Below are 19,670 nucleotides of genomic sequence, written 5' to 3' on the forward strand. Positions count from 1 at the left end.
ATGGTGTCATTTTACATCCAAAAATGATGCCGTTTTAATCTAAAACAATGTCGTTTTACATCCAAAACGGTCGGCGTCTTTAATTGCAACATTTTGAAAGTTCATGTACTTTTTTGTGAAAATTAAAAGATTATGTTAAATACCAAAAAACACGCGAAATTTGGTTATTTTTGGTACATTTAACATATTAAATTGAAGTCTAATGAAAATATTACTATCTTTAATTTACTTATGGTATATACTTTTATTTAGTTTCAATATTATAGACGTTTTAATAAATAAATGTCAAAATTATGACTATCTTTAAATTACTTTTAAAAAATATATATATAATCAAAACTAAGTTTATTTTAAATAGATAATATATATATAAGTGATGGATTTCGGCATCTCGACGGCACTAATCCTGCAAAACAGTGTAGATGGCTAATCGGACGATTTGTCCGATTAGCTCTCCGATGCTTAAGTCAGTTTAGGCTTAAGGGAGAATATTTGTATTTATTATAAGTTGTGTTTTTATGCATACCTCAAGCTCCTTTTATAGTAGTCGAATGTATACCTTGCAGAGTTGTAGTAGGAAAGTGATTCCTATTTAGTAGGGTTTGACCCTGATTAGGAGTGTCCTTCCTTATTCAGACAGGAGTCCTATTTAGGAAGATATTCCTAAACAGTCTCGTCTTCCTAAGTTGGAGGCTATCTTCCTAAGTTGGAATTTGTATCCAAATAGGACAGATACTCCGAATATGCGTAGATCTTGGAGATCTTATCCGAATCCCGGGGTCGACGTGCTTTGTCTGAGTCCTCAGGGATTCAGTCTTTATGATGTCGAATGATGTATTCCAGTCAAGGCGGATCCGGTGGATTCAGCCCTTTGGGCGGGAGTCTGGTGTCGTCTGAGAATAGATCTCCTGCAACTCGGCTCCATTATAAGTAGAATAGGATTCGGTATCCATCATTAGCCCCCCCGTAAGTGAGCTGAAGTCATGGTATTTTATGCCTTGGAGTATTTCAGCTCTATTTGAGGCGAGTCGTTTTGTATTTCGGCGTTCCTTTTTGCTTCTCGAGCAAGATTCCAGTTTTTATCCTTTTTCGCCATGTGCCGTTCATCTATTCATTATTTTTTGAAGGTAGGACATGTGTCCATTCGTTCTATCTTCCTTTGTCTTTAAACTGTTGTTTTTATTTCATTTTTCATCTTTTACTTTTGGTTGTTTGAAAGTAGTTTTGCCTCATCTTCAATCTTTTAATTCTCGTGTTTGATTTCTTCTTTTGGTGAGACTCGTGGCGAATCTCGTTGATTTATTTTGATGCCTTATCTCCAGGTATTCCTTTGTTCATGTTTTGATTGTTTTTATGTTCTTTTAAATTTCTTCAATTGTCTTCTAATTTCCAATCAATTTTGTGATTCGATCCATCGGCCTTTTGAATTTTTATTTGTTTATCCTTTTCCTCTTTGTTGAGATCCTTCTCGACGATTCTTTATGGCGAAGCTCATTCTCTTGGCGAGACTTATTGTCTTCTTTTAAATATTTTTATAGGCAAAATTTATGTGGCGACTCCTCATCATTTGGCGAAGCTTTTATACTATATGAATCTTCATTAGTGGGCGGAGCCCTTGTTCTGGGCGAGCCTTTTATCTTTGGGTGTTCCTTTATCTTGGGAGAACCTTCATTCTTCTTTGGGGTGGAACCCTTATCTGGCGAACCCTCTTTTGTGTGTGAAACCTTTATTCTTTTTATTTCAGGGTTTTGAACCTTTTTTGTTTAGAACTCGGTCGAGTCTTTTTCGTTTTTCCTATGTATTCTTCTTTACTGCTGCATTACTCCTTATTTTCCATTTGTTTTTCTATGTTTGATCTTCGTTGGTTGTGATTTTAAGTCGTTTATTCCTCTTTATTCTTGATGTTCATTCTTCTTTTCTTGGTTTTCGGATTTCAACATTTCTGTGTTCTTTTTGCTTGTCTTTATCTTCATTGCTCGAAGTCTTTTATTCCAGCTGATGTTTACTCTTTTAATGAGTAATTGTTTCTTCGAGGTGACTCTTCTTGTTTGCAATTCTTTTTTATTTTGAGAGTTTTGTTTTCTTCTTTGGACAAATATGAGTTCTTCAAGCTCCTCCACAAATACACTGATCTCATAGGGTATTTATGCCCGTTTTGAGATCAGGTCATTCAATTTATTTCGTCGATTTTCCTTGATTTTAATTCTTTTCGGGCGGACTGCCTTCCTTTTTAAAATTTGTTCCTCTGATTTGGGCGAGTTGTCTGTGATTCTTTTGATTTGAGTGAGTCTCCTTATTTTGGCACTTGGCCTTATTTTTACCCGAATCATTTTAGACGCGGTTTTCTGTTTTGAGATCTTTCGCATTCCTTTTGATTGGCATTTTGCCTTTCTTTCGCATTTCTCTTATTTTTCGGCGTTTTTCTCTTTCACTTTATTTTGCTTTATTTAGTTGATTCGCCTTTCGCTTTATTTTGCTTCGAGTTGATTTTGATCTTTGATGTTTCGCTTTTAGAGTTAATCTAAACTCTGTTTTTGGCGTTTTGCTTTATTTTTAGAGTAAATCTATACTCTGGTTTTTGGGCGTTTCACCTTTATTTTAGAGTAAATCTATACTCTGGTTTTTTGGGCGTTTTGCCTTTATTTTAGAGTAAATCTATACTCTGGTTTTTCGGCGTTTTGCCTTTATTTATTCTTATTCCTGTCTGCTTTGCTGCGTTGTATGAATTAAAGATAGTTCGCACCATTGGGTATGACAAACGTCTATACTTGACAATGGGCGATTGGCACTGTCAGGTATGACAAAAGATCTATGCTTGACGACGGGCGATTGACACCATCGGGTATGACTAAAAGTCTATACTTGATGATGGGCCTTTTGACTTCTATCTTATTCATCCTTCTTTCCCTCTTGGGGTTTTCTTCAAGGTTCAAACGAATCTATCTTCTTTATCCCTCTTGGGGTTTTCCTTTGGATGAGTCTTCTTTGGATGATTCATCTTTGTCAAGCTTTATTTTCTTTTTTGTTGTTTTCTTTTTGACCGAGCCTTATTAGGCGAGTCTCTTCTTGTTTAAACTTTGGCTTATTCTTCTTTGGCGGAGCCTTCTTTGTTTATTCTTTTTGACCGAGCCTTATTAAGGCGAGTCTCTTCTTGTTTAAACTTTAGCTTATTCTTCTTTGGCGGAGCCTTCTTTGTTTATTCTTTTTGACCGAGCCTTATTAAGGCGAGTCTCTTCTTGGTTAAGTCTTGTCTTATTCTTCTTTGGCAGAGCCTTTTTGGTTTATTCATTCGTTTTGCCCGAGGTCTTTTCCTTCATTTTTACATCGCTTGGTTCTTCATGATCTCAAGTGGTGTTCTCTTTATTGATTTCTTTCTCCATCTTCATTATTATTCTGGGTAAAATTCATTTGATTTCTTATTTCTTCTCTTCTTTCGGCCTTTATATTTATTTTTTCTTTTCTTGCCACGGATTTTTGTTATGTCTTTATATTCTTTTACTCCTTGTCGGAGTTCTGTTGCCACCATCTCTCGCTTTATTTCCCTTTTCTGGATTTTTCTTGTTTTTGTAATCATTAGATCTGAGTTATTTGCTTCCGTTAATTGTTTGTCTTTTTTTTTCTTTTCTTGATCGCATTCTTCGTGGAATTTGTATATTTTCCTTCAAGCTCCCTCACAAATACACCGATCTCAAAGGGTATTTATGCCCGTTTTTTAGATCATGTCTTCGTTTTTCGCCTCTTGGGCCGTTTTCGTTCTTCCTTTTGTTGCGTTGATAGGGGTGAGCACTTCAGTTTCACGTCGTCCAGGTCGAGTTCTTCAGTTTTGATGTTCTTTAGTGTCTTGACTATATTTTCTTCTATAACTTCTTCCGCTATATATGTGGTTTTGCTCCGATGTGCAAATTCAGAGGATTCGTCTTTGTCTTTCTAATTTTTCTTTTTGGATTGACTCTGTGGGGCTCTTTTTACTTTTGCTCTTTCCTGTCTGTTGCTTTTTTTGTTTTTCTCTTCTTGAATTTGGTCCGCTCATGGTTTAGTTTAAGTTTTCACCGCTTCGAATGGTATCTTTGTGATTCTCGCTTGCTTCGTTATTTTTAGGTATTACACCCTTCTTCTTTATTTTTCCAGTGGTGTTTCCTCTATTGATTTCTGGTTTTTTCTTCTCTTCTTACAACCTGTAGGTTTTTCGCTTCTCTTGCTTTCTTGATTAGGTCTTGTTTGTCTTTATTTTTCTTGGCGAAGGTTTCTTGACTTTGCAATTTTTGCTATTTTTTTCCCTCTTTCGCTCCTGATTGGAACTCCCTCTTCATCATATGTTTGTTTCGCCTTCGGTTTGTCTTTCGAACCATCTCTCTCTTTGCCTCTTGGGCCGCTTCACTTTTCGCCTCTCAATTCATTTCGTTCTTTATTTTGTGTTGGGCGTTGTTCGCCTAGTTTTCTGGTATTTAGGACATCTCGTCTCTTCTTTCAGTATATTTTCTAGCATTTCTTATTTTATTTTCTTCATCTTCTATGTCTGTATTTTTTATAAATTTTGACTGGTCCAGTAATAAACTTCACGATATAATATAAATTTATCATATAGAGTTGTATTCAAGATAGCAAGCGATCTTATATAAATTATGTAGGATATAGTCCATCCTTACATTATAAATTTTTATTAAACGGTTTTCTTCTTCATAAAGATATTTTATATTCAAGTAGTAAATCTATTACTTGATAAAGGAAATTAATGATTCCATATGCTATATTTGATTATTTCCTTCTTAGCTAATTAGTCTTTTGTAGTAATGCAATATTCTTTTTATATGATTTCCTAATTAGCAAAGATCTCATATATATATAGATATTTGTACTCATATGCTAAAATATTGTCAAGTTATTCATGTATATATCTTTCCTAAAAAGAAAAAATCTCATATAGTCATACGTATGTGCTTAGTTAAAGCATTGTAAATTTATTCATGTATAAATCTTTCCTAATAAGTAAAGATCTCAAATATTATATTAAGACAAAATATATATTTTGATAGATATTATATTGTAATTTCGATTAATGCAAAAATAATTGCAAATTATAGGCATGATTAATCGATCAATTTAGAAAAAATCATGCGAGATGGGCAACATGCTGAAATCATGACACGAGCAATTAACTTCACATGTAATAAAATATTTAATGAGTTTGAGAACTTATCGTGATTCATCGCTTGTCGATAATAAAATAATATTTTTGATTTGTCTATTCCGAACGTGGTCTTGTTGATTACAGAAAATCTTCTCTCGCTTTCCCTTTGAATTTGGACAATAATTATATAACCTGCTTGTTTTGCCATTATCACCTGCTTCCTTGTTTCTTGGCTTAATCAATTTCTGTGACTCTTTTATTCTTTGAATGTGGCCAAATATTGTGACCTTGTTTCTTCTTTTTTTTATTTTGGCCGATTATGCTCCATGTTCCAGGGATCTGCTTCTAGCCTTAGCTTTAATATTTTGTCACCCGTTTTCTTTTTTCTTGGCCAATCAATTAGAGTTGATCGATAATAATTCTTGATGAATTTGACTCTTTCGAAATTATTATTTTGAATTAGTCCCGTCGGATGCCATCCTTCAATAAGAATTTATTTGAGTTCGGAAAAGCTCCTTCTAGTTTGAAGTTTTCAAGATTTTCCCACAGACGGCGCCAATTGATGGATTCCGGCATCTCGACGGCACTAATCCTGCAAAACAATGTAGATGGCTAATCGGACGATTTGTCCGATTAGCTCTCCGATGCTTAAGTCAGTTTAGGCTTAAGGGAGAATATTTGTATTTATTATAAGTTGTGTGTTTAGGCATACCTCAAGCTCCTTCTATAGTAGTCGAATGTATACCTTGCAGAGTTGTAGTAGGAAAGTGATTCCTATTTAGTAGGGTTTGACCCTGATTAGGAGTGTCCTTCCTTATTCAGACAGGAGTCCTATTTAGGAAGATATTCCTAAACAGTCTCGTCTTCCTAAGTTGGAGGCTATCTTCCTAAGTTGGAATTTGTATCCAAATAGGACAGATACTCCGAATATGCGTAGATCTTGGAGATCTTATCCGAATCCCGGGGTCGACGTGCTTTGTCCGAGTCCTCAGGGATTCGGTCTTTATGATGTCGAATGATGTATTCCAGTCAAGGCGGATCCGGTGGATTCAGCCCTTTGGGCGGGAGTCTGGTGTCGTCTGAGAATAGATCTCCTGCAACTCGGCTCCATTATAAGTAGAATAGGATTCGGTATCCATCATTAGCCCCCCCGTAAGTGAGCTGAAGTCATGGTATTTTATGCCTTGGAGTATTTCAGCTCTATTTGAGGCGAGTCGTTTTGTATTTCGGCGTTCCTTTTTGCTTCTCGAGCAAGATTCCAGTTTTTATCCTTTTTCGCCATGTGCCGTTCATCTATTCGTTATTTTTTGAAGGTAGGACATGTGTCCATTCGTGTCCTATCGTTCTATCTTCCTTTGTCTTTAAACTGTTGTTTTTATTTCATTTTTCATCTTTTACTTTTGGTTGTTTGAAAGTAGTTTTGCCTCATCTTCAATCTTTTAATTCTCGTGTTTGATTTCTTCTTTTGGTGAGACTCGTGGCGAATCTCGTTGATTTATTTTGATGCCTTATCTCCAGGTATTCCTTTGTTCATGTTTTGATTGTTTTTATGTTCTTTTAAATTTCTTCAATTGTCTTCTAATTTCCAATCAATTTTGTGATTCGATCCATCAGCCTTTTGAATTTTTATTTGTTTATCCTTTTCCTCTTTGTTGAGATCCTTCTCGACGATTCTTTATGGCGAAGCTCATTCTCTTGGCGAGACTTATTGTCTTCTTTTAAATATTTTTATAGGCAAAATTCATGTGGCGACTCCTCATCATTTGGCGAAGCTTTTATACTATATGAATCTTCATTAGTGGGCGGAGCCCTTGTTCTGGGCGAGCCTTTTATCTTTGGGTGTTCCTTTATCTTGGGAGAACCTTCATTCTTCTTTGGGGTGGAACCCTTATCTGGCGAACCCTCTTTTGTGTGTGAAACCTTTATTCTTTTTATTTCAGGGTTTTGAACCTTTTTTGTTTAGAACTCGGTCGAGTCTTTTTCGTTTTTCCTATGTATTCTTCTTTACTGCTGCATTACTCCTTATTTTCCATTTGTTTTTCTATGTTTGATCGTCGTTGGTTGTGATTTTAAGTCGTTTATTCCTCTTTATTCTTGATGTTCATTCTTCTTTTCTTGGTTTTCGGATTTCAACATTTCTGTGTTCTTTTTGCTTGTCTTTATCTTCATTGCTCGAAGTCTTTTATTCCAGCTGATGTTTACTCTTTTAATGAGTAATTGTTTCTTCGAGGTGACTCTTCTTGTTTGCAATTCTTTTTTATTTTGAGAGTTTTGTTTTCTTCTTTGGACAAATATGAGTTCTTCAAGCTCCTCCACAAATACACTGATCTCATAGGGTATTTATGCCCGTTTTGAGATCAGGTCATTCAATTTATTTCGTCGATTTTCCTTGATTTTAATTCTTTTCGGGCGGACTGCCTTTGTAATACCCCGTATGTCTGACGTTGCTAAGGCAGGCAACGTGTCCAAATTTAAACAGTTAAAACGACCAAAAAGGGAATTATCGGGAAATGATTAAATAAAAGAGGACTCGAGTAGGTCGATATTGAGATTTTAATAAGAAAATTTCAATATCAAGTATTCCATAAAAAAAATGGAATTAGACTTAAAAAGAAAAATATGTAAAAGTGGATAAAGTGCACTTAAGCTCGAAAATTAAGAAGTAAGCCTTTAATTACCGGAAAATAGAAATTTAATAGATTATTTACGGGAATTAGTATTCATAAAAATAATATCGATAAGTTGGTTAGTGTTATTTATTAAAATGAGATTTGGACGAAAAAGTAGGAAAAAGTGCATTTTAGCTCAAATTAGAATTTGAGCGTTTTTAGCCAAAAATTTCTAAAATAAATTATCGGAAATAGAATTATGAGGTATTAAGGTGATATTATTTATTTGGATATAAATAATATACAATTTATCGAGATCAAAAGATTATGTGATTAAATGGACTAAATTGGACTAAAGGAAAGTGTGAAACCAAAGAGTGAGGAGGTGGCAAAGTGAGGGATTAAAGTGAGACATTTACCCTAATTATATATAGCTAAGTGATTTAATTTTAAGATCAGCAAATATCATTTGAGTTCAGCAACACCAAACTTCATCTTGTTCAATTTAAAACCCTCATATGCAAAAATCTTCAAATGGCCATATCTCATTCGTTTCTCAACGAAATTGGACGATTCTTGCGGCCACGGAACAAGCGCGAGGTCCTCTATCAATTAAGCTCAGAAAATCAAGGTATAAATCACGTTTTCCATTTAGGGTTTCAGCATGTATATTTCGGGATTTTTGAGATATGATGGTGATGATGATTTTAATGTTTAAATTGGTGTTTATGGTTAGTAATTAAATGAGTTAAGCTAAGTTTGATGATTGTTATGGTGAGGATGGAGAGTTGGCTGAAATATAATGTTTTGCCATAGGGTTTGGTATGTTTGATTAGAAGTTGAAAACAAAATGGAATATAGAATTTGTAATTAATTGGTTTTGATTGATTAATGTATAATTGTTGTGAGCAACAAGGATTGGCCATGAGCAGTCCCTCCCCTTGTTAAAGGGGAGGGCAGCGAGTAGAGGAAGGGGCCGAAGCCACCCCTTCCCCGAGGTCCTTTACGGTTAGTTTCGTGTTAAACGTCAAGCTACGCGAACTAGTTTCGATTGAAATGTAAAAAAAAAAAAGTTTTGAAATGGAATTGGAGTTAATGCTTTAATGAGTTTAAGTTGACAATCATAGCATGATTAGAGGCTGAAAATATGCTATAATGTTAAGTTTATAGGTTGGTTAAATCAACAAAAACGTTAAAGAGATAACTTAAGAATTTGACGATGTTGCTGGAATTATTGTGCTGCGGAACAGCCATATTGCCAGGGCAATATCTCGAGCTATATAGCTCCAAATTAAGTTCCGTTTATTGGTACGGAAACTTAAGGATGTTGTCTATAAATGTCTAAGTTTAAGTTTCTGCTAGTTTGGCCTCTAAATGGCTCAAATAATTTAGAACATTATGTTGCGTATAGCAGCTCTGAAATTTGGACAGCCCCAAGCTATTAACTTCAGAACCAAATTCCGACACCTTCGGGTGCTAATCTCAGTCCGAGACCTAAACAAAAGTTGTAGGCGACATTCTGAACATTAAGAATGTCAATTTTGTTTAGGAGTCGGATTGTTTTAAGTAAACGGTTTCAATAGCCAAAGTTGGCTAGAAACCTAGTTTTGGATTAATTAGCTATAGTTAGATTTTTTATTAATTCGAGCTATTATCGAATTTACGTAGACTCGGTGAGGCGAATACCAACGGGACTTGGAACGTAAAGGACGCGGCGTCCCTGTGCTATTATCAAAGTTTATGGATAGCAAGCGGTGAGTATATTTTACTCACTCTTATTATCGTATTAAAAACTATTTTATATATACTATATATTATTATTATTAAATGCATCGCATTAGTTATTTGAGTTGAATTGTTTGATTTGGATTGTTGGTATATGATTGAATTATATTCAACTTGTTTGTTTATGGATTGACTTGTTTGATATATGAATTGTATTACTTTGCTCATGACTTGTCGATTATTTGCGAATGTGAATTTGTATACGATCCGAAGAAACGAGCTACCTATTGGGCGTCAATAGGCCGTGTGATCACCGGTGTTTATAAGAGTCTAGATATTCGTACATTAAAACGTTTGATATGAGCTCATTAAATGTTGATCATATTTATGATTATGAAATGGAATATGTTTGGGTATCGGAAAGGAGGATTATAATTGTGGCAGATACGAGGTAACTCGGTCGAACTATCTCGGGACCCGTATCTGGTGGGTAACTCGGTCGAACTATCTCGGGACCCACAACTTGGGATTAAGTAGTGGCATGATGTAACTCGGTTGAACTATCTCGGGACTATGCCACGTGGTAGCGGGTAACTCGGTCGAACTATCTCGGGACCCGACCACTCGGACGATATGATTCGAATATAATATGGATTAGGGGAGGTTAAGGAGTTTAAGATTAAGGTTTCGATCGGATCGAATACTTGTATTAAATGAATTGCTTGCATTTGCTGTGTTTGTATATGTTGTAATTGCTTAAAAACATGATTGTATATATATATTTTAAAAATGTTTTTAAAATGCGATGCTTATTTGGATAATATAGTAAGTAAAGTATAACTCACTCAGCTTAACAGCTGACCCCCCAATAGTGTGTTTTTCAGGTACCTAGATTCTGAACTTGGCTAGAAGTCCGTCTTTAACCGGAAGTTCCTTTGGCTATGTATAGCCCCGACTTCCGTAGATGCTGCAGTAGTGTGATGTCTGACCAGTGTCGTGGCCTATTACAGCAGTGAAATTTTATATGGTTTATAGTTGCTGTCAGTATGTATATATTTGTTTGGCCACGATAGTTATACTTTGTACCACGGAGGTAGATTCCCGTGATGTAACTTTGACACTAGTAGTATATGCCGGGTTAGTACGTACAAGGTACGGAAACGATAGACCCGAGCAAGTTGTAATGTTTTACCAGTGCAAATAAATGTGTCTTGTTAAATGCTTCCGTTTGTAAGGTCGTTATGTGATTAATGTTTGCGAAAAAAGTTTTAGTGAATTTCAGGCTAGCTACGGGTTTCGGAACTAAAATTCCCATTCCCTAGCGCCGGTCGCGGCCCTCGATTTTGGGTCGTGACAGCCTTCCTTTTTAAAATTTGTTCCTCTGATTTGGGCGAGTTGTCTGTGATTCTTTTGATTTGAGTGAGTCTCCTTATTTTGGCACTTGGCCTTATTTTTACCCGAATCATTTTAGACTCGGTTTTCTGTTTTGAGATCTTTTGCATTCCTTTTGATTGGCATTTTGCCTTTCTTTCGCATTTCTCTTATTTTTCGGCGTTTTTCTCTTTCACTTTATTTTGCTTTATTTAGTTGATTCGCCTTTCGCTTTATTTTGCTTCGAGTTGATTTTGATCTTTGATGTTTCGCTTTTAGAGTTAATCTAAACTCTGTTTTTGGCGTTTTGCTTTATTTTTAGAGTAAATCTATACTCTGGTTTTTGGGCGTTTCACCTTTATTTTAGAGTAAATCTATACTCTGGTTTTTTGGGCGTTTTGCCTTTATTTTAGAGTAAATCTATACTCTGGGTTTTCGGCGTTTTGCCTTTATTTATTCTGATTCCTGTCTGCTTTGCTGCGTTGTATGAATTAAAGATAGTTCGCACCATTGGGTATGACAAACGTCTATACTTGACAATGGGCGATTGGCACTGTCAGGTATGACAAAAGATCTATGCTTGACGACGGGCGATTGACACCATCGGGTATGACTAAAAGTCTATACTTGATGATGGGCCTTTTGACTTCTATCTTATTCATCCTTCTTTCCCTCTTGGGATTTTCTTCAAGGTTCAAACGAATCTATCTTCTTTATCCCTCTTGGGGTTTTCCTTTGGATGAGTCTTCTTTGGATGATTCATCTTTGTCAAGCTTTATTTTCTTTTTTGTTGTTTTCTTTTTGACCGAGCCTTATTAGGCGAGTCTCTTCTTGTTTAAGCTTTGGCTTATTCTTCTTTGGCGGAGCCTTCTTTGTTTATTCTTTTTGACCGAGCCTTATTAAGGCGAGTCTCTTCTTGTTTAAACTTTAGCTTATTCTTCTTTGGCGGAGCCTTCTTTGTTTATTCTTTTTGACCGAGCCTTATTAAGGCGAGTCTCTTCTTGGTTAAGTCTTGTCTTATTCTTTTTTGGCAGAGCCTTTTTGGTTTATTCATTCGTTTTGCCCGAGGTCTTTTCCTTCATTTTTACATCGCTTGGTTCTTCATGATCTCAAGTGGTGTTCTCTTTATTGATTTCTTTCTCCATCTTCATTATTATTCTGGGTAAAATTCATTTGATTTCTTATTTCTTCTCTTCTTTCGGCCTTTATATTTATTTTTTCTTTTCTTGCCACGGATTTTTGTTATGTCTTTATATTCTTTTACTCCTTGTCGGAGTTCTGTTGCCACCATCTCTCGCTTTATTTCCCTTTTCTGGATTTTTCTTGTTTTTGTAATCATTAGATCTGAGTTATTTGCTTCCGTTAATTGTTTGTCTTTTTTTTTCTTTTCTTGATCGCATTCTTCGTGGAATTTGTATATTTTCCTTCAAGCTCCCTCACAAATACACCGATCTCAAAGGGTATTTATGTCCGTTTTTTAGATCATGTCTTCGTTTTTCGCCTCTTGGGCCGTTTTCGTTCTTCCTTTTGTTGCGTTGATAGGGGTGAGCACTTCAGTTTCACGTCGTCCAGGTCGAGTTCTTCAGTTTTGATGTTCTTTAGTGTCTTGACTATATTTTCTTCTATAACTTCTTCCGCTATATATGTGGTTTTGCTCCGATGTGCAAATTCAGAGGAACAGTTCCGCGGTCTGTCCTACGTGGCTCCTCGCTGGAGGAGCCACATAGGAAAAGTAAACCGCGTAACAGTTACGCGGTTTGCTTTTCCAACGTGGCAAACCGCGTAACTGTTACGCGGTTTACTTTGTGCAGTCAGGGAATAAATTCCCTGACTGCACTGATTGGGAGAAAAATTCTCCCAATCATTTTAATGTAATCATTTTAAAAAAATTTAAATAAATAAAATATTTATTTAAAATATTTATTTAAAAATAAAAAAAATTACGTTTTAATTGTTGAATTTATTAAATTTAAAACGTTTGAATTAGTTAATTTTTATAACATTCTACAAAAATAAATTTATAAAATACTACAAAATAATTATATTAACAAATATTGAAATATAATTTATACTTCATAACAATAACATATTTAATAAACTAAAAATTACAAATTAAAAAAGATTACTACATCAGATAATAATGTACAAAGTACAAAAAAGAAATCACCTAGGAGTCCTATCGTCATATCTGCTAGTGACCGGGAGGTTCGAGCGCAAGTTGTTTCTGTTACGGTTCGCCCGACGGCCTGTACTGATGGTGAGGTAACGTCGACCTGGGCGACCATCACCATCTCCCTCTCCTGAATCGGCGTCCTCGTCGTCGGCTCCGTCGTCACCCTGCTGGTCCTGGGGAATGGCCGTACTCGTCGTTGCTGGTGGCGGGGTAACAAATTCTCCTTGTTGGCGGAACATCATCGCCTCCATGCTGTCTAGACCTAACCAACTGTTACCATATGACAGAAAGTTTGTAGTCCCAGGTGTCTGTGGAAGTCCCTGTGAAGCTGAAAAGTCCTGTGTACCTTGTGTAGGCTGATCCCACTGCACCTGAAAAGGAGGCACCGTAGGTGGTACATAAGCAGGCGGCGGTGGAACAAAAGGCGAAGAAGGTCCTGGTGGCACTGGATATGAACACGACCCCTGAAAATAGTGATGTGCCGAATCCCCGTAAAACTGGCCAGAAGAAGAAGGAGGACCCGATGAAAAGGGTGGCGGTGCAGAGCTGGACCCCGCGTAATAGTAATGCCCTCTGAAAGGATGAAAAACCACTGGGGGAGGCATAGGATCGGTCGGACGCTGAGGTGGTGCAGGGGGGTGACGCCGCTCTCGCCGTCGATGTCGCAGTGTAGTCGGATCTATCGGCGCGTCAGGTATGACTGGTAGTCGATGCGGCGGTATAGAAGGCTCGATAGAGGGCGACGTAACATCACGGCGGTCCTCTCTAGTGCCTCTCTGTGTGCTGGCTGCGAACCGCTGAAGCTCAGTGTCAACAGGAGCATCCCTACGTACACGCTCCACAAAATCGGCCTGCAAATAAAGATATAATACGTTAAAAAAAGTAGAAAATTAACCCACAATTTATTGATTAATTAATTGAAAAACATATAATTTAAAAAAATACCCGTGCTCCGAGCTCAGCGCCCTGTCGTGTGATCCAGCGACGCGTGACATACCGAAACCAATCCATATACTCGGAATGATAATGAGGTGGGTCCTGGAGGGGCTGTCCTGAAATTACAAACCGGAGCCGGTCGTCCCACACACGAATGTAGTGAGAGTGTGTCTGGATCCAAGATGAGCTGCTCTTCAGGGTAAGGGAGTGTAGTGAGTGGTCCTGAAGTGGGGCGTCTGGAATACCCTGTTGCAGTCCGAACTGCTGCAGAACTCTGTCTGCCTGGTGCCACTCCACAATATGAAAATAAATAAGTGGAACCGTGGCCCGCCAAAAAGCGCGCCCATCTAAACAATACGCTGGGATAGTGTCCAGCATATCATCAGTGTACGGCTGCCAGATAAACTGCATGTATAAAATATAAGACATTTAGTATTAAAACATTCCCACAATGAGCTATTTAACATACGAGATAATAAAACCGAAACATAATTTCTTACATCTTCGTAGCGAGATGTGTCAAGCCGAACACGGATGTCAGGCAGCGAGTGTCGAGCCGCACGGCTGGCGTTTCTCCGGCCTCCCCATCTGTTATTCAAGAACAACAACACATTAATCCGTCAATATTTAAGAAATAGAATAAAATTAAAAAATATTAAATAACAGTAAAACACACATGTCGCCCAGTGGTAGATGTGGTGAAATAGTGGGATCGGCAAGAGCGGGAGCAATAACTCTAAGTCGGTCCAATGCCCACAACTGCAGTATCCACAACGGCCCGCCCATGTTGCGGCGATTCGCAGACCGCAACGAACATGAGCACAGCTCGTGACATAAGTAAGCCAGTGTCGCCGATCCCCAGCTGTAGGTCCGAACTGCCGCCAAGTCCTCTAAAAGTGGAAGAATCTGTAACGAAGTCTTTCCACTACCGAGGTCAGTGAAGCACAATCCTGTGACAGCGAGCAAGAGATACGCCCGTGTGTACCGATGGACAAGCTCGTCAGTCGCCTGGTCTGGTAATGCACCGAAGTCGGGGAAACTCTCTAGGATCCAAGAAGTCCGGACTGTGGAATTTGCAGGCTTTTTAGGACATCTGCCCGCAGAAATCCCCAAAACCCTCTCTGCCACTGCAGCCCAATCATGTACAATACCTCCTGTAACAGCATGACCGTCTACTGGTAGTCCGGTCTGAATGGCCACGTCCTGTAGTGTAACCGTGCACTCTCCGCCGGGTAAGTGAAAAGTGTGGGTCTCCGGCCTCCACCTCTCCACAAGGGCTGTGATCAGCTGCATGTCGACGCTGTAGTGACGCATAGCAAAACAGCCTGCAAATCCAGTAGGCTCGATCATCGACCGAATACGGTGGTCCAACCTAGCGAACGGCAAAACAGCGCTCCTTTTAGTCGTACAGCTAGTGCGAGACAGAAATCCCTCGTCAGATCCCTGAAAAAAATAAACAGTAAGTTAGTTCAAAAATTTAATTAAGTTGCAAACGTAACTGTTGACAAAAAATAAGATGCAAACGTAAGTTACCGTGCCATCCCAGACATCCTGAGAGATATGGTCATGCTGTAAAAAAAGTAGCACCGGTCTTTCAGGACCCGGCTGCATGTGATCGTGAGCAGCTGCCATGGCTGTAATTTGTTCAATACAAATTATTAAACAATTAAATCATAAATAATATCAAACACTTGTTCACAAATAATATGAAACAATTAAATAAAAATAACTTCATCAATTAAACGGTCAAGTAAAAGTGTTACAAGAGTTTGTTATTTAAACTAAATAACTAAACAAACACAAAATAGAATGAGCTGCCAGATTTTCAATTTTAATAGAACACAAATGGAATTACAACATCCTTAGTACATGATAAATGGAAACAGAAATTCTCACATCACTGAACTCTAAAAGGACATGAACTAAGGTTATGACCATATGTAAGACATCTTCTACAGTAGTTGCTATTCCGCCTGTCCCTAAATGTCTGGTCCATTTCATTCCTACGCCTACTCTCAACCGGCCTACCCTTCTTCCTCATCCACTGTCTGTTAGGAACAAATGGAATTTCAGTGGACTTGATCCAACGATTTCGATTCCATAAGTGTTCAAATGAAACAGAGCTCCACGCTAAGATTCCATACTCGCATTTGTAGTACCATGAAATGTAGTCACGGTAGTTCTCTCCGTATTGGTTGCAGGCAGCTATCGCATGGGAGCACGGAATTTTCCACTGTTGAAATTTTCCACAGGTGCATGTCCCGTCCAGTAGACGAACTTGCTGTGTATTGCCACCCTTTTGTCTTACATTGTCGCACTGGGTCAATACATTGAATACCTTCTGTGCCACGTTGAACTGTGAAGCCGTATGCGTCTTTGACTTATTTTCCCAAGTCTCAATTCTGTGTGCACAGACTGGAGTCCACACGAAACCGGATGCCAACCACATTTTGTAGTCGTTCACATGCTTAATGAATACGGAGTTGACCTTGTTAAATATTGCTTCCAACATGGCTGTGATAGGGAGCCCCCGAATATTCTTTAACATCGCGTTGACCGACTCAGCGTAGTTTGTTGTCATCACACCATGCCGCATTCCAGACGTGTCGCCACTCATGCTCCATTTTCTAACATCAAGGCGGTCAAGATACGCATAACCCTCAGGTGAATCCGCCTCTATCAATGACATGTACCGATCTCTTTTATGCTCTTGGTATGCGCGTCCTACACATCGATTAAACCGTCAATATTTTCCCATCAACCAAAAATTTATGTATTATATTAAATGACAAGAAAATTACCAGCTTTTTCAGCAAGCTTTTTGAGATATTTTTTCTTGAAGGTGTTGTGGAAGTTGCTCATTAGGTGTCTAATACACCACTTGTGGGTATCACCCGCCCACTCAGGCCCCTCCATGGCACTCATAATACCGGAGCCGCGATCAGATATGATACACACCTTTCGCTCACCCAAAACATACCTCTTCAACATCCTCATGAAATACCTCCAGGATGCGGCAGTTTCCGACTTCACAATGGCAAAAGCTATCGGCATGATGTGATTGTTCCCTTCAATTGCAGAAGCAATCAACAAAGTCATTTCGTATTTTCCATATGTGTGGGTGCCGTCGATGTACACCACAGGCTTGCAATACTGAAAACCCTTCACCACTGGCTCGTAAGTCCAAAACATATGCTTGAAAGTTCTGAATTGTGGATTGTTTTCAATTGGTGTACCTGTGCATACACCGTTATTAGTAATTATTAAATCGAACATATTTTTAATACTCGAAATTTTTAAAAAAATTACCGGTAGCATGCCAGACTGTCCTGGGATTAGCAACGGTGACATTCGTTATAAAATGGCAAATCTCTTTGAAAGAGTCGTCCCATTGTCCGAACCTGTTTGCAATGGCCTTTTCCTTGGCATACCATGTTTTTTTGTATCCGGGCCTAACTCGCAATTTTTGAAAAATGCCCTCTTGAAGCGTTTTAATCCTAATGTCACGTTGCAGATGCAATTGCGTGTCGATGTGTTCAGCTATCTGTCGCGCTCTTAAATTGCGATGGTCTTGGTTCATTGATTGGCCGCTGCATTGGTGGGGGCCGTTATATCTTGTTATTATCCAGTCCGACTCGCCTTTTAAAAGCGACGCACGCAACCTCCAATTGCAAGTGTCATTGTTCACACACACAAGAACTATTGTTTTACCAGTTGTTACACTGCTCTTGTATTCTTTATTAGCTGCAATGTGATAACTCGCCGCGCATGTCTGGACAGCATACCTCGAACTAAAAACCATCCCCAATTCAAACTCTTTGCCTGCTTCCCATATTGCATTTTCTTTAGGCCACAGATTCATATTGACACACATGTCGTCAACATTCTGATGTGTGTACTCATGAGGAAGGCGCGACTCAAAATGATCTGTATTTTGTTCCGACCCACCACCGACATTCTCACCATGGGTGCCATCTCCATTGTCACCACCGATGTCATCATCATCATCATCATCCTCGTTGTCATCAGCAACGGCCCCGTAGAAGTGTTCTTCTTCCTCATCTTCATCACTAAAATCATCACCATCGTCTACATCCGCACAGTCGTCTACATCCGCACAGTCGTCTACATCCGCACGTACTTGAGATAACGGATTGTACACAATATAAAACTCAAGTACCCTCATTTGTGGCGTCCGCGAAATATTACGCCACATTGCTTCCATGTGAACATCTGTCTCCATAGGAAAACCATCATATTTTTGAAATCTTCCATGTTCATCGAACCGAGGCACTCTTAGATAAATCTTCACTATCTCGTCAGCATTGTTCAGCCCAATTACCCTTCTAATTGCGACTTGTAGTTGTGCAAAATTCACTACACTCGTCAGCTCAACCAGTTCTGATTTACCGGAAACATAATCAACTCCACCCGGAGTCGATAATATTGTACCATCCCAATAAATTTTTAGGGCTGGCAGCTCATTTGTCGTCATTACTACATTAAAAAAATATAATTTTAACTACATTTTAATATTTTCACTAATTCCTACATTAAATGTAAATTCAAATTTTTTACATTAAATGTAAATTCTGAATCTATATATATAATATAAAACATAAATTTTCATATTTTCACTAATTTCAACCTAATTTAAAAATATTTTAAAAATTTCATATATTCGATTTTCTAATTTTAATATACTCTATTCGTTTCTATAAATTTTATACACATTATTCTAATTTCATTTACACATAAATCTAATTTATTTTATAATACATATTTTTTAAATTTTTTAACTAAATCTAACTATATTATTAACTAACTATATTTCAAACATTATTTTAATCTAATTACATTTACACATTAATCTAATTAAATTTACACATTAATCTAATTTATTTTATAATACATATTTTTTAGAATTTTTAACTAAATCTAACTATAATATTAACTAACTACGTTTGAAATATTATTTTAATCTAAGTAAACATCATTTAAATCTAACTATATTCAATTATTAAAAATTAATATATCTATAAATTTTAAAGACTCACCCGATAATTCCGCGCCAAAAAATAATATTCCGCGCCGAAAAATAATATCCGCCACGCAAAATAATATCCGCCACGAATAATAATATCACTTTCCGGAAATAGGCTCCGTAAAATTTTCTCCAAAAAAATATCCCCTCTAACTCTCTCTCTCTCTAACCTATTTTTTCTTTCAAAATGTGTTGTGTTAAGGGGGAATGATTTCCCCCTTATATAGTGGTGTAGACCGCGGAAATGTTCCGCGGTCTACAACCACTCTGGTCAAGGGAATTTATTCCCTGTCAGGGGGAATAAATTCCCTCTGTAAACCGCGGAAAGCTTCCGCGGTTTACAGCCACGTGGTTCCACCTGCGTCCAGGTGGAGCCACGTGTGCAGACCGCGGAACACTTCCGCGGTTTACAACAAACCGCGGAAGTGTTCCGCGGTCTGTATGGCACAAATAAGGAAAAATAGTTAATCTCGGGCTAATTTTAGAAATGTTTTTAATTTTGTAAATAAAAACGTCATTAACCCAATAATATCTTTAAAAAGTAATAAGATAGAAATTTAAATAATAATATATTGACCAAATACAGTATTTTAATTTTGTAATTAAATCAAAGTAAAAGATAGGTATTTCTACTAATTTGAAGACAATTTAGTTATTTTTACATACTAAAAACTAAATTGGAAA

The 19,670-nt window shown here is 37.6% G+C and overlaps 2 protein-coding genes and 1 long non-coding RNA gene across 3 annotated transcripts; 1 reads left to right on the forward strand and 2 right to left on the reverse strand.

Moving 5' to 3' along the window:
- Positions 1 to 8,097: 8,097 nt before the first annotated feature.
- LOC126655849 (uncharacterized) lies at positions 8,098 to 10,681 on the forward strand. Its single transcript, XR_007633107.2, has 3 exons — positions 8,098 to 8,368; positions 9,406 to 9,491; positions 10,335 to 10,681. It is a non-coding gene; the product is annotated as an uncharacterized LOC126655849 (long non-coding RNA).
- A 2,315-nt stretch (positions 10,682 to 12,996) lies between these two features.
- Positions 12,997 to 13,611, reverse strand: LOC130014806 (uncharacterized). The gene has a single exon (XM_056103739.1). It carries the CDS (start codon positions 13,609 to 13,611, stop codon positions 12,997 to 12,999), a length of 615 nt encoding a protein of 204 aa, XP_055959714.1.
- Positions 13,612 to 15,839: 2,228 nt separating this feature from the next.
- LOC130014807 (uncharacterized) lies at positions 15,840 to 18,437 on the reverse strand. Its single transcript, XM_056103740.1, has 4 exons — positions 18,152 to 18,437; positions 17,252 to 18,049; positions 16,744 to 17,178; positions 15,840 to 16,666 (listed from the first exon to the last, which is right to left on the reverse strand). Exons 1-4 carry the CDS (start codon positions 18,435 to 18,437, stop codon positions 15,840 to 15,842), a joined length of 2,346 nt encoding a protein of 781 aa, XP_055959715.1.
- Between the last annotated feature and the right edge of the window lie 1,233 nt (positions 18,438 to 19,670).

The sequence above is a fragment of the Mercurialis annua genome, linkage group LG7 (genome assembly GCF_937616625.2).
Source record: "Mercurialis annua linkage group LG7, ddMerAnnu1.2, whole genome shotgun sequence".
Lineage (NCBI taxonomy): Eukaryota > Viridiplantae > Streptophyta > Magnoliopsida > Malpighiales > Euphorbiaceae > Mercurialis > Mercurialis annua.

Excerpts from the sequence above, each read along its gene's own strand:
- LOC130014806 (XM_056103739.1), bottom strand. The coding sequence starts at position 13,611 with ATGCCTCCCCCAGTGGTTTTTCATCCTTTCAGAGGGCATTACTATTAC.
- LOC130014807 (XM_056103740.1), bottom strand. The coding sequence starts at position 18,437 with ATGACGACAAATGAGCTGCCAGCCCTAAAAATTTATTGGGATGGTACA. Across the intron at positions 17,179-17,251 it reads GACAGTCTGGCATGCTACCG|GTACACCAATTGAAAACAAT; the intron begins GTAATTTTTTTA and ends GTGTATGCACAG. Across the intron at positions 16,667-16,743 it reads AAAGCTTGCTGAAAAAGCTG|GACGCGCATACCAAGAGCAT; the intron begins GTAATTTTCTTG and ends ATCGATGTGTAG.